This window comes from Nerophis ophidion, linkage group LG29 (assembly GCF_033978795.1).
Source record: "Nerophis ophidion isolate RoL-2023_Sa linkage group LG29, RoL_Noph_v1.0, whole genome shotgun sequence".
NCBI classification, from domain to species: domain Eukaryota; kingdom Metazoa; phylum Chordata; class Actinopteri; order Syngnathiformes; family Syngnathidae; genus Nerophis; species Nerophis ophidion.
In genome coordinates, this window is record NC_084639.1 from 13,461,884 (window position 1) to 13,476,378 (window position 14,495).

General features: G+C 40.2%; 1 protein-coding gene across 4 annotated transcripts in view; it reads left to right on the forward strand.

Annotated features, from left to right (window-relative positions):
• The window catches only part of slit3 (slit homolog 3 (Drosophila)), a 601,438-nt gene that overhangs the window by 471,859 nt on the left and 115,084 nt on the right, over positions 1 to 14,495 (forward strand). For all 4 annotated transcript variants that reach the window (XM_061891595.1, XM_061891594.1, XM_061891593.1 and 1 more), the window contains one exon: positions 8,408 to 8,540. In XM_061891595.1, the coding sequence (XP_061747579.1) occupies positions 8,408 to 8,540 (133 nt within the window). The remainder of the gene's footprint in view (positions 1 to 8,407; positions 8,541 to 14,495) is intronic.

The window sequence follows — 14,495 nt, forward strand, 5'->3', positions numbered from 1 at the left end:
CTACCTCAACCTCCTCATGCTCTCTCAGGGAGCGCTTGTCCCAAATTCCAAGCTGCTGTTTTGAGGCATGTTTAAAAAAAAATGCACTTTGTGACTTCAATAATAAATATGGCAGTGCCATGTTGGCATTTTTTTTCCATAACTTGAGTTGATTTATTTTGGAAAACTTTGTTACATTGTTTAATGCTTACAGCGGGGCATCACAACAAAATTAGGCATAATAATGGGTTAATTCCACGACTGTATTTATCGGTATCGGTTGATATCAGAATCGGTAATTAAGAGGTGGACGATATCGGAATATCGGAAGTCCTTAGCTGGTTTGGCTCTGCTCGAGAAAACGTGTTTTAAGATTCGCTGTCGTAGTGGTTGGCTGGAGAACAGACTGCTTCGTTACGTTCATTTATTTTTATTCATTCATAAAAATTAAAAAAATCTAACAAATAAGGAAACATTTGAAATAAAATAATCAAAATAACAGTAAATTATGAATGAAAAGGAGCAGAAAAAATGCTATAAAATGTAATATCGGAAATAATCGGTTTCGGTTTCAAAAAGTAAACTTTATGACTTTTTAAAACGCCGCTGTGTACACGGACGAAGGGAGAAGTTCAGAGCGCCAATAAATCTTAAAGGCACTGCCTTTGCGTTCTGGCCCAGTCACATAATTTCTACGGCTTTTCACACAAGTGAATGCAAGCCATACTTGGTCAACAGCCATACAGGTCACACTGAGGGTGGTCGTATAAACAACTTTAATACTGTTACAAATATGTGCCACACTGTAAACCCACACCAAACAAGAATGACAAACACATTTCGGGAGAACATCCGCACCGAAACACAATATAAACACAACAGAACAAATACCCAGAATCCCTTGCAGGACTAACTCTTCCTGTACGCTACAATATACACCCCCCACCTCAACCTCCTCATGCTCTCTCAGGGAGCGCATGTCCCAAATTCCAAGCTGCTGTTTTGAGGCATGTTTACAAAAAAAATGCCCTTTGTGACTTCAATAATAAATATGGCAGTGGCATGTTGGCATTTTTTTCCATAACTTGAGTTGATTTATTTTGGAAAACTTTGATATACTGGAATCGGTAATTAAGAGTTGGACAATATCGGAATATCGGAAGTCCTTAGCTGGTTTGGCTCCGCTCGAAAAAACGTGTTTTAAGATTCGCTGTCGGAGTGGTTGGCTGGAGAACAGACTGCTTTGTTACGTTAAATGATTTTTATTCATTCATAAAAAAAATAAAAAAAATCAAACAAATGAGGAAAAATTTGCAATAAAATAATCAAAATAACAGTCAATTATGAATGAAAAGGAGCAGAAATAAGTCAAACATGTAAAATATCGGTATGTTTTCACAAATACAACAACTGTTGGCGACTCCAAAGCCATAATTTCATTTAAACCAATCATAGAGACTTTATTTCACTCAGTCATGTATTTTTATCATCATGATTCCACACAGAAAGAGATTTACATTGTTTTATTCCACAATCAAGTTGGTTCCATAAACTAACACCTCGGATTAAAATATTTTTTTTCTATTGTCACTATTGGAAAATAGGATTTATTAACATATTAAATATCGTAATTCCCTTCTCTTTTTCCAAATCTGTTTTGAATGTTGGGTAGATTTGTTACATGTGCTTTGTACTGTACATGATTTTTATGTTATTAAGTACAAAACCCAAAACCAGTGAAGTTGGTGCTTTGTGTATTTCGTAAATATAAACAATTACAATGATTTGCAAATCCTTTGAATAGATATCTTGTCTTTGAATGGACTGCTAAGACAAGATATTTAATGTTCACACTGAGAAACTTTTTTTGTTGTTGTTGCAAATCTTTAACTAAGAATTTAATGGCAGCAACACATTGCAATAAAGTTGTCAAAGGGGCATTTTTACCACTGTGTTTCATGGACTTTCCTGTTAACAACACTCAGTAAATGTTTAGGAACAGAGGAGACTGATTTTTGAAGCTTTTCAGGTGAAATTCTTTCCCATTCTTGCTTGATGTGCAGCTTAAGTTGTTTAACAGTCCGGGGTCTCTGTTGTGGTATTTTAGGCTTCATATTGCGCCGCACATTTTCAATGTGAAACAGGTCTGGACTACAGGCAGGCCAGTCTGGTACCTGCACTCTTTTACTATGAAGCCACCCTGTTGTAACACGTGGCTTGGCATTGTCTTGCTGAAATAAGCAGGGGCGTCCATGATAACGTTGCTCCAAAACATGTATGTACCTTTCAGCATTAATGGTGCCTTCACAGATGTGTAAGTTACCCATGCCTTGGGCACTAATACACCCCCATAACATCACAGATGCTGGCTTTTGAGCTTTCTGCTTAAAACAATCTGGATGGTTATTTTCCTCTTTAATCCGGAGGACACAACGTCCACAATTTGAAATGTGGATTCTTCAGGCCATAGAACACTTTTCCACTTTGCATCAGTCCGTTTTAGGTGAGCTCAGGCCCAGCGAAGCCGCCAGCGTTTCTGGGTGTTGTTGATAAATGCCTTTCGCTTTGCATAGTTGAGTGTTAACTTGGACTTACAGATGTAGCGACCAACTGCAGTTACTGACAGTGATTTTCTGAAATGTTCCTGAGCCCATGTGGTGATATCCTTTACACACTGATATCGCTTTTTGATGCAGTACTGCCTGAGGGATCCAAGGTCACAGGCATTCAATGTTACGTGCAGTGATTTCTCCAGGTTCTCTTAACCTTTTGATGATATTACGGACCGTATATGGTGAAATCCCTGAATTCCTTGCCATAGCTCGTTGAGAAATGTTGTACCTAAACAGTTTGCTCACGCATTTGTTCACAAAGTGGTGACCCTCGCCCCATCCTTGTTTGTGAATGACTGAGCATTTCATCGAAGCTGCTTTTATACCCAGTCATGGCACCCACCTGTTCCCAATTAGCCTGTTCACCTGTGGGATGTTCCAAATAAGTGTTTGATGAGCATTCCTCAACTTTCTCAGTCTTTTATGCCACTTGTGCCAGCTTATTTGAAACATGTTTCAGGCATCAAATTCCACACGAGCTAATGTTTGCAAAAAAATAACATTTTCCTGTTGGAACATTAAATATCTTGTCTTTGCAGTCTATTCAATTGAATATAGTTTGAAAAGGCTTTGCAAATCAGTGTATTCGGTTTTTATCTAGGATTTACACAACGTGCCAACTTACTGGTTTTGGGGTTTGTAGTTATGCCCATAATTTACACAATTTAAAGAAATAAGCCTGATAAAATGTCTGTAAAAAAGGGCAACATCCTGCCTGGCTGTGACATCTCTGCACATGCTCCAAATAGACGATACAGCATGACCACACTTTAATACAAACAGTATTCCTGTTCTCGTCACTCAACTCAAACAGAGTTATTATTGGCTCTCTGACTGCTCCTCATTATCTTTCATTATGGTTTTAACTCTGTTGCTTTTCACTCTTTAAGAAGCACGGTTCAAGTGTTTCCCATAATGCAACATCACAACGGAGCAGAGGGAGCGTGTGTGTGTCATGCGAGCGAAAAGGAAGACCTTCTCGGCCAAGAACAACGCGTTTGGGCTCTGATCCTTCCCCGCTCTGGAGGAGGTTACGGTCCATGTGTTTTTGGTTCCCACCATGTGTTTGTGAGCACGCTGTTGGATGGCTTTTCACGTGTTACATGTGCGCTACTTAGCACACGTCAGGAGTACGATTTTGACATCACATGGAAAAAAGGAGAAAAGGTGAGGCCCTTAAAGGCCAACTGAAACCCACTACTACCGACCACGCAGTCTGATAGTTTATATATCAATGATGAAATATTAACATTGCAACACATGCCAATACGGCCTTTTTAGTTTACTAAATTGCAATTCTAAATTTCCCGCGGAGTTTCTTGTTGAAAACGTCGCGGAATGATGAAATATTAGCGCAGTACCACTTACGGCTAAATGTCGTCTCTTTTCATCGCGCGATTACAAAGTATTCTGGACATCTGTGTTGCTGAATCTTTTGCAATTTGTTCAATTAATAATGGAGAACTCAAAGTAGAAAAAAGGAGTTGGGAAGCTTTAGCCTTTAGCCACACAAACACACGGTGATTCCTTGTTTAAAACTCCCGGAGGTGAAGCTTTACTATGAATCAGAGCGGTCAGGCGAACACGGATCCCGGCAGGTTTCAGTCAGAAAATTGTGTTAAAAAGTCGCCTCTTACCGGAGATCTGCGGAGTTTGCGCCGTCCTTGTATCTGCCGTGACTTCGCCAAGACACCCGTGGACACACCCTCCGACTATCAGGTACTATTTAATCTCACTAAAACACTAGCAACACAATAGAACGATAAAGGAATTCCCAGAATTGTCCAAGTAAATGTAATAATAATAATGGATTAGATTTATATTGCGCTTTTCTATTGTTAGATACTCAAAGCGCTCACAGAGAAGTGGGAACCCATCATTCACTCACACCTGGTGGTGGTAAGCTACATCTGTAGCCACAGCTGCCCTGGGGTAGACTGACAGAAGTGTGGCTGCCAGTTTGCGCCTACGGCCCCTCCGACCACCACCTGTCATTCATTCATCATTCATTCACCTGTGTAAGAGGCACCGGGGGCAAGGGTGAAGTGTCCTGCCCAAGGATACAACGGCAGCGATTTCGATGTCAATAGGTTTGAAGCGAACCTGCAACCCTCAGGTTTCTGGCACAGCCGCTCTACCCACTATGCCATGCCGCCCATATGTGTCTAAAAACATCTGAATCTGTCCCAATGCAATCGCCTTTTTTTTTTAACTTTATTTATTTATTTATTTTTCTATTCCTTAGCCATCAATATCATCATCCACGAATCTTTCATCCTCGCTCAAATTTATGGGGAAATTGTCGTTTTCTCGGTCCGAATAGCACTTTTTGTCGGAGGCTCCCATTATAAACAATGTGAGGATGTGAAGAGCCCTCACACCGGTGACGTCATCGTCTGCTACTTCTGGTAAAGGCAAGGCTTTTTTCTTAGCGACCAAAAGTTGCGAACTTTATCGTCGATGTTTTTTACTAAATCCTTTCAGCAAAAATATGGCAATATCGCGAAATGATCAAGTCTGACACATAGAATGGACCTGCTATCCCCATTTAAATAAGAAAATCTCATTTCAGTAGGCCTTTAATCCCAAGAACACCATACCTACCGTCAAGCATGGTGGTGGTAGTATTATGCTCTGGGCCTGTTTTAATGCCAATGGAACTAGTGCTTTACAGAGACTAAATGGGACAATGAAAAAGGAGGATTACCTCCAAATTCTTCAGGACAACCTAAAATCATCAGCCGGAGGTTGGATCTCGGGCGCTGTTGGGTGTTCCAACAAGACAATAACCCCAAACACACGTCAAAAGTGGTAAAGGAATGGCTAAATCAGGCTAGAATGAAGGTTTTAGAATGGCCTTCCTAAAGTCCTGACTTAATCGTGTAGACAATGCTGAGGAAACAAGTCCATGAAAAAAACAACAAATTTAGCAGAACTTCACCAATTTTGTCGAGAGGGGTGGTCAAAAATTCAAGCAGAAGCTTGTGAATGGCTTCCAAAAGCGCGTTATTGCAGTGAAACTTGCCAAGGGGACATGTAAGCAAATATTAACATTGCTGTATGTATACTTTTGACCCAGCAGATTTGCTCACATTTTCAGTAGACCCATAATAAATTAAAATAGTAAAATGCCACTTTTCCTTAAAGGCCTACTGAAATGAGATTTTTTTATTTGATCGGGCATTGCAGGTCCATTCTATGTGTCATACTTGATCATTTTGCGATATTGCCATATTTTTGCTGAAAGGATTTAGTAGAGAACATCGACGATAAAGTTCGCAACTTTTGGACGCTAATAAAAAAGCGTTGCCTGTACCGGAAGTAGCAGACGATGTGCGCGTGACGTCACGGGTTGTGGGGCTCCTCACATTGTTTATAATCATAGCCTCAAACCTCAAGCAGCAAGAGCTATTCGGATCGAGAAAGCGACAATTTTCCTATCAATTTGAGCAAGGATGCTAGATTCGTGGATGAAGAAAGTTAGAGTGAAGCACAAAAAAAAAAAAAAAGTGACGGCTCCGGGAGCGTTTCAGATGTAATTAGACACTAGGATAATTCTGGAAATATCTGCTTATTGTGTTAATAGTATTTTAGTGAGATTCTAAAGTCATACCTGAAAGTCGGATGGCTGCGGTGAGGAGCCAAGATCACAGCTGCCTTTTTGACAGCTACAGGAGGAGGTCCCATAATCCACTGAAGTCTCCGGTAAGAGCCGACTTAATATCACAATTTTCCCATCCAAAAATTTGCTGGTTGACGTAGAGAAACATGTTCGCTTGACCGCTCTGTTAAAGCTTCACAACAAACAAAGAAACACCTGCTGTGTTTCGCTTGCTAAAGGCAGCTGCAATCCACCGCTTTTAACCAACCGCATTATTCTTTATAGTCTCCATCATTAATTGAACAAATTGCAAAAGATTCAGCAACACAGATGTCCAAATTACTGTGTAATTATGCGATGAAAAGAGACGACTTTTAGCCGTAAGTGGTGCTGGGCTAATATGTCCGCTACAACCCGAGACGTCACAAACAGGCGTCATCATTCCGCGAGGTTTTCAACAAGAAACTCCGTGGGAAATTTAAAATTGTAATTTAGTAAACTAAAAAGGCCGTATTGGCATGTGTTGCAATGTTAATATTTCATCATTGATATATAAACTATCAGACTGCGTGGTGGGTAGTAGTGGGTTTCAGTAGGCCTTTAAGATGCCTCCTTCAAAAAAAGCACCCGATTATTATGCGGTTAAGTCAATAAGCGGCCATGGACATCATTTGAGGAAATAAGATATACATGTTGTCTACCAGGCAGAAGATAAAGGAGAATATTTATTGCACTGCTGGCTAATTGCACTTTTTCACACTCTCATTATAGTCCATGTAAACAAAACACACAGATAGGCAGTTTTAATCTTTTTTTCTTTAACGTCCTTGGGCGTTCTTTTAGCAAACCTCTCTTTTTCCCCCCCGCTCTCTCCTAAATGAGATAAGATAATCCCTCGTTACTTGTTTATCCTTTATTAGCAGAAAAGGTGTTTGCACAACGATTGCCAAGATAGCGACTGATAATGCCTTCTCCGCCGAAGAAAGCACTCATGTTTTGCGTCTTTACATTAATTTAACCCGGACATATGTTCCATTAAACCTATATCATAATTGACAATGTCATTATATGATTATTGTGGTGGAGACTTGAGGGGTCAGAGGTTCAAGTCCTGCATTGGACGGAATATTTACACTACAAAACCAGTGAAGTTATCACGTTGTGCAAATGGTAAATAAAAACAGAATACAATGATTTGCAAATCCTTTTCAACTTATATTCAATTGAATAGACTGCAAAGAGAATATATTTAAAGTTTGAAATGGTAAACGTTGTTATTTTTTGCAAAATATTAGCTCATTTGGCAATTGATGCCTGCAACATGTTTCAAAAAAGCTGGCACATGTGGCAAAAAAGACTGAAAAAGTTGAGGAATGCTCATCGAACACTTATTTGGAACATCCCACAGGTGGACAGGCTAATTGGGAACAGGTGGGTGCCATGATTGGGTAGAAAAGCAGCTTCCGTGAAATGCTCAGTCATTCACAAACCAGGATGTGTTGAAGGTCACCATTTTGTGAACAAATGCGTGAGCAAATTGTCCAACAGTTTAAAAACAACATTTCTCCACCAGTTATAGCAAGGAATTTAGGGATTTCACCATCTACGGTCCGTAATATCATCAAAAGCTTCAGAGAATCTGGAGAAATCACTGCACATAAGCGATGATATTGCGGACCTTCGATCCTTCAGGCGGTACTGCATCAAAAAGCGACATCAGTGTGTAAAGGATATCACCGCATGGGCTCAGGAACACTTCAGAAAACCACTGTCAGTAGCTCCAGTTCGTCGCCACATCTGTAAGTCGTAGTTAAAACTCTACTATGCAAAGCGAAAGCCATCTATCAACAACACCCAGAAACGCTGCCGGATTCGCTTGCCCCGAGCTCATCTAAGATGGACTGGTGCAAAGTGTAGAAGTGTTCTGTGGTCTGACGAGTCCACATTTCAAATTGTTTTTGGATACTGTGGATATCGTGTCTTCCGGACCAAAGAGGAAAAGTTTTTTTTTTTTTTTTTAATAACATTAATGGGCAATTGATACCATGCGATGTACCAAACCTCCAGTTTTCTAAGTGATATCATTACACTGCAATTGAACTGTTAATGTATGCAGATTATTACCCACCGGGGGAATTTAAATGGTATAATTATTTGAAAAAGACCGAGAAATCGAATTCTAAAATTACCGATCCTCCCCTTTTCCCCCCTTTAGGTGGCGAGGATAACGGCTGTCTTCCTGCATCTGGCTGCCCGGATGTCTGCACATGCTCAGACAGCGTGGTGCGATGCAGCAACAGAGGGCTGCACTTGCTGCCCAAGGGCATTCCCAAGGACACAACGGAACTGTGAGTGCCGTGCACAACCGAAAACCCTCCAACACACACAAAATAGGCTTTTTTAAATGTTTATATCTTATCCTTAGACAAACTTTTTTGATCCACAAGGGAAATTGTTCCACACAGTAGCTCAGTTACAAAGGATGGAAAGGATAATGCAGGTATAAAGCAGACTAAAAATGTACCATAGTAGCAATATAAGATATAACATATATGTAATAATTACATATTATATATACAGTATATAATATTTACTGACATATTATGTTATATTTTATATAATATATACAATATATAACAAATCCCAATTACCATGTACAATATTACCGTATATTTAAAAGCTGCAGCATAAAATAGAGACTAGATCAAGCATAAATTATACATCAGGGGTCACCAACCTTTTTGAAACCAAGAGCTACTTCTTGGGTACTGATTAATGCGAAGGGCTACCAGTTTGATACACTCTTAAATACATTGCCAGAAATAGCCAATTTGCTCAATTTACCTTTAACTCTATGTTATTATTAATAATTAATTATATTTATCTTTGTGGAAACACTGATCATCTTAATGATTTCTCACAATAAATATATATGTTTGATGACATGTTTTAAATAGGTTAAAATCTAATCTGCACTTTGTTAGAATATATAACAAATTGGACCAAGCTACATTTCTAACAAAGACAAATCATTATTTCTTCTAGATTTTCTAGAACAAACATTTTAAAAGAAACTCAAAAGACTTTGAAATAAGATTTGAATTTGGTTCTACAGATTTTCTAGATTTGCTAGAATAATGTTTTTGAATTTTAATCATAAGTTTGAAGAAATATTTCACAAATATTCTTCGTCGAAAAAACAGAAGCTAAAATGAATAATTACATTAAAAATGTATTTATTATTCTTTACAATAAAAAAAATACATTTACTTGAACATTGATTTAAATTGTCAGGAAAGAAGAGGAAGGAATTTAAAAGGTAAAAAGTTATGTGTGTTTAAAAATCTTAAAATATATATATTTTTTTCTAAAATTGTCTTTCTGAAAGTTATAAGAAGTAAAGTAAAAAAATAAATAAATGTATTTAAACAAGTGAAGACCAAGTCTTTAAAATATTTTCTTGGATTTTCAAATTCTATTTAAGTTTTGTCTCTCTTAGAACAAAAAATGTTGAGCAAAGCGAGACCAGCTTGCTAGTAAATAAATACAATTTAAAAAATAGAGGCAGCTCACTGGTAAGTGCTGCTATTTGATCTATTTTTAGAACAGGCCAGCGGGCGACTCATCTGGTCCTTACAGGCTACCTGGTGTCCGCGGGCACCGTGTTGGTGACCCCTGGTATACAATATAAACAGAGAGAGGTAGCTAACATAAAAGCGGTCAGGTAATAGACAGATATCATCTATTGCTGTTTGGCGAGTGATTATACAGCTGGAAGGAGTTCTTCGATCGACCAGAGGGAGCATGCTAATGTTATCTTGCGAACATTTTCTAATATACTATCTGATAGTTGGCACGTCACATACCAAGTTGTATGACTATAATGTTTATGGCTGTGGAATTAGAGAACCAAGTGTAAGTTAGTTTAAAAAGGTTAGCACGCCATTGTGTCGATGAGACATTCCTCCCATAAACCAGATGCACAAATAAATTTGACCTACACACTCCCATGAACAACCAGCAGAGGGCACTGCAGCAAGAGCGGTCTGGGTCATAGACATGGTCAGACACTGGCGAACCAATCAGAGGCACACTAGGAAGCGTCCTATTGATGATGATTTTGACACACATTGAGAGAGATCGGTTTCTACATCAGGACAAGGTCATTAAATGGTATTGATACAATGAAATAGGCCGCTTGCATAGTCTTTCAGATTAACGGGATGAATTAGCATTAGCTAATACAACGCTAACGTTAGCAAGCACAGGCTCTGTGACCCAGACGGCTCTGGCTGTGGTGCCCTCTGCTGGTTGTTCAGGGGAGTGTGTAGGTTGCATGTATTTGTGAATCTGGTTTGTGGTAGGAATGTCTCATCGACACGAGCAAAAAAGTCGGGATGTCCGATAATATCGGACTGCCGATATTATCGGCCGATAAATGCTTTAAAATTTAATATTGGAAATTTTAGGTATCGGTTTCAAAAAGTAAACTTTATGACTGTGTACACGGACGTAGGGAGGAGTTCAGAGCGCCAATAAATCTTAAAGGCACTGCCTTTGCGTGCTGGCCCAGTCACATAATATCTACGGCTTTTCACACAAGTGAATTCAAGCATATTTGGTCAACAGCCATACAGGTCACACTGAGGGTGGCCGTATAAACAACTTTAACACTGTTACAAATATGCACCACACTGTGAACCCACACCAAACAAGAATGGCAAACACATTTCGGGAGAACATCCCCACCGTAACACAACTTAAACACAACAAATACCCAGAATCCTTGGCAGCACTAACTCTTCCAAAACGCTGCAATATACACCCCCTACTTCCTACCCCCCCATCTCAACCCCGCCCACCTCAACCTAAATTCCAAGCTGCTGTTTTGAGGGATGTTATAAAAAATAATGCACTTTGTGACTTCAATAATAAATATGGCAGTGCCATGTTGGCCTTTTTTTTTCCCATAACTTGAGTTGATTTATTTTGGAAAACCTTGTTACATTGTTTAATGCATCCAGCGGGGCATCACAACAAAATTAGGCATAATAACGTGTTAATTCCACGACTGTAAATATTATTATCGGTTGATATCTGAATCGGTAAATAAGAGTTGGACAATATTGGATATCGGCAAAAAAGCCATTATCGGACAGCTCTACAAAAAAGCAATCGACATATGCAAATTCAATACAAATACAAAATCAATCATATTTATATTCAAATCTCAAAATCATATTTACAAATATACGTTTATTTATATTTATACATTGTATTTGTATATATTTTCAAATATCAAAAATATATTTACAAATACGTGTTTCTACAAATTATTTATTTATTTTTACATCAATTAATCAATCAATGTTCATATAGCTCTAAATCACAAGTGTCTCAAAGGGCTGCACAAACCACAACGACATCCTCGGTAGAGCCCACATAAGGGCAAGGAAAAACTCACACCCAGTGGGACGTCAGTGACAATGATGACTATGAGAAACCTTGGAGAGGACCGCATATGTGGGCAACTCCCCCCCTCTAGGGGAGAGCGAAAGCAATGGATGTCGAGCGGGTCTAACATGATATTGTGAAAGTCCAGTCCATAGTGGATCCAACATAATAGTGAGAGTCCAGTCCATAGTAGATCTAATAATATGCATGAATATACACTATATTGCCACAAGTATTTGGCCACCTGCCTTGACTCACATATGAACTTGAAGTGCCATCCCATTCCTAACCAATAGGGTTCTTCAATATGATGTCGGTCCACCTTTTGCAGCTGTTACAGCTTCATCTCTTCTGGGAAGGCTGTCCACAATGTTGCGGAGTGTGTTTATAGGAATTTTCTACCACTCCTAAATCGCTTTGGTGAGGTCACGCATTGATGTTGGTCGAGAAGGCCTGGCTCTCAGTCTCCGTTTTAATTCATCCCAAAGGTGTTCTATCGGGTTCAGGTCAGGACTCTGTGCAGGCCAGTCAAGTTCATCAAGTTATGGACCTTGCTTTGTGCAATGGTGCACAGTCATGTTGGAGGAGGAAGGGGCCCGCTCCAAACTGTTCCCATAGGGTTGGGAGCATAGAATTGTCCAAAATGTTTCGGTATCTTGGAGCATTCCTTTCGCTGGAACTAAGGGGCCAAGCCCAACTCCTGAGAAAACAACCCCACACCATGATTCCTCCACCACCAAATTTCACACTCGGCACAACGAATGTACCGTTCTCCTGGCAACCTCCGAACCCAGACTGGTCCATCAGATTGCCAGATGGAAAAGCGTGATTCATCACTGTAGAACAGTGGTCCCCAACCTTTTTGTATCCGCGGACCGGTCAACGCTTAATAATTTGTCCCGCGGCCCGGGGGGGGTGTCCTTTTTTTTTCTTTTTTTTTTTTTTTCTTCTTTGTCATGAAAAAGGGATGTTTTTGTCATGAAAAAGGGAGTTTTTTGTGGTTGGTGCACTATTTGTAAGTGTATATTGTGTTTTTTATGTTGATTTAATAATAAAAAAATAAATAAAAAAATAAAAATATATATATATATATATATATATTTTTTTTTTTTAATAAAAGATTCTAATGCGGCCCGGTACCAATCGGGCCCCCTCCCCCAGGGGACCGAAAGCAATGGATGTCGAGCGGGTCTAACATGATATTGTGAAAGTCCAGTCCATAGTGGATCTAACATAAAGGTGAGAGTCCAGTCCAAAGTGGATTCCATATAGTAGCGAGAGTACCGCCCATAGTGGATCTAACATAACGGTGAGAGTCCAGTCCAAAGTGGATCCAATATAGTAGCGAAAGTCCCGTCTATAGTGGATCTAACATAACGGTGAGAGTCCAGTCCAAAGTGGATCCAATATAGTAGCGAGAGTCCCGTCTATAGTGGATCTAACATAACGGTGAGAGTCCAGTCCAAAGTGGATCCAATATAGTAGCAAGAGTCCCGTCTATAGTGGATCTAACATAACGGTGAGAGTCCAGTCCAAAGTGGATCCAATATAGTAGCAAGAGTCCCGTCCATAGTGGATCTAACATAACGGTGAGAGTCCAGTCCAAAGTGGATCCAATATAGTAGCGAGAGTCCCGTCCATAGTGGATCTAACATAACGGTGAGAGTCCAGTCCAAAGTGGATTCCATATAGTAGCGAGAGTCCCGTCCATGGTGGATCTAACATAACGGTGAGAGTCCAGTCCAAAGTGGATTCCATATAGTAGCGAGAGTCCCGTCCATAGTGGATCTAACATAACGGTGAGAGTCCAGTCCAAAGTGGATCCAATATAGTAGCGAGAGTCCCGCCCATAGTGGATCTAACATAACGGTGAGAGTCCAGTCCAAAGTGGATCCAATATAGTAGCGAGAGTCCCGCCCATAGTGGATCTAACATAACGGTGAGAGTTCAGTCCAAAGTGGATTCCAAATAGTAGCGAGAGTCCCGTCCATAGTGGATCTAACATAACGGTGAGAGTCCAGTCCAAAGTGGATCCAATATAGTAGCGAGAGTCCCGTCCATAGTGGATCTAACATAACGGTGAGAGTTCAGTCCAAAGTGGATTCCATATAGTAGCGAGAGTCCCGTCCATGGTGGATCTAACATAACGGTGAGAGTCCAGTCCAAAGTGGATCCAATATAGTAGCGAGAGTCCCGTCCATAGTGGATCTAACATAACGGTGAGAGTCCAGTCCAAAGTGGATTCCATATAGTAGCGAGAGTCCCGTCCATAGTGGATCTAACATAACGGTGAGAGTCCAGTCCAAAGTGGATCCAATATAGTAGCAAGAGTCCCGTCCATAGTGGATCTAACATAACGGTGAGAGTCCAGTCCAAAGTGGATCCAATATAGTAGCGAGAGTCCCGTCCATAGTGGATCTAACATAACGGTGAGAGTTCAGTCCAAAGTGGATTCCATATAGTAGCGAGAGTCCCGTCCATGGTGGATCTAACATAACGGTGAGAGTCCAGTCCAAAGTGGATCCAATATAGTAGAGAGAGTCCCGTCCATAGTGGATCTAACATAACGGTGAGAGTCCAGTCCAAAGTGGATTCCATATAGTAGCGAGAGTCCCGTCCATAGTGGATCTAACATAACGGTGAGAGTCCAGTCCAAAGTGGATCCAATATAGTAGCAAGAGTCCCGTCCATAGTGGAGCCAGCAGGAAACCATCCCCAACCAATACACAAGCGAGTGGTCCATCCTGGGTCCCAACTCTGGACAGCCAATACTTCATCCATGGCCACCGGACCTGTGTTCCCCCCGTCCACAAGGGAGAGGGGGACAGAGGAGAAAAAGAAAAGAAAGA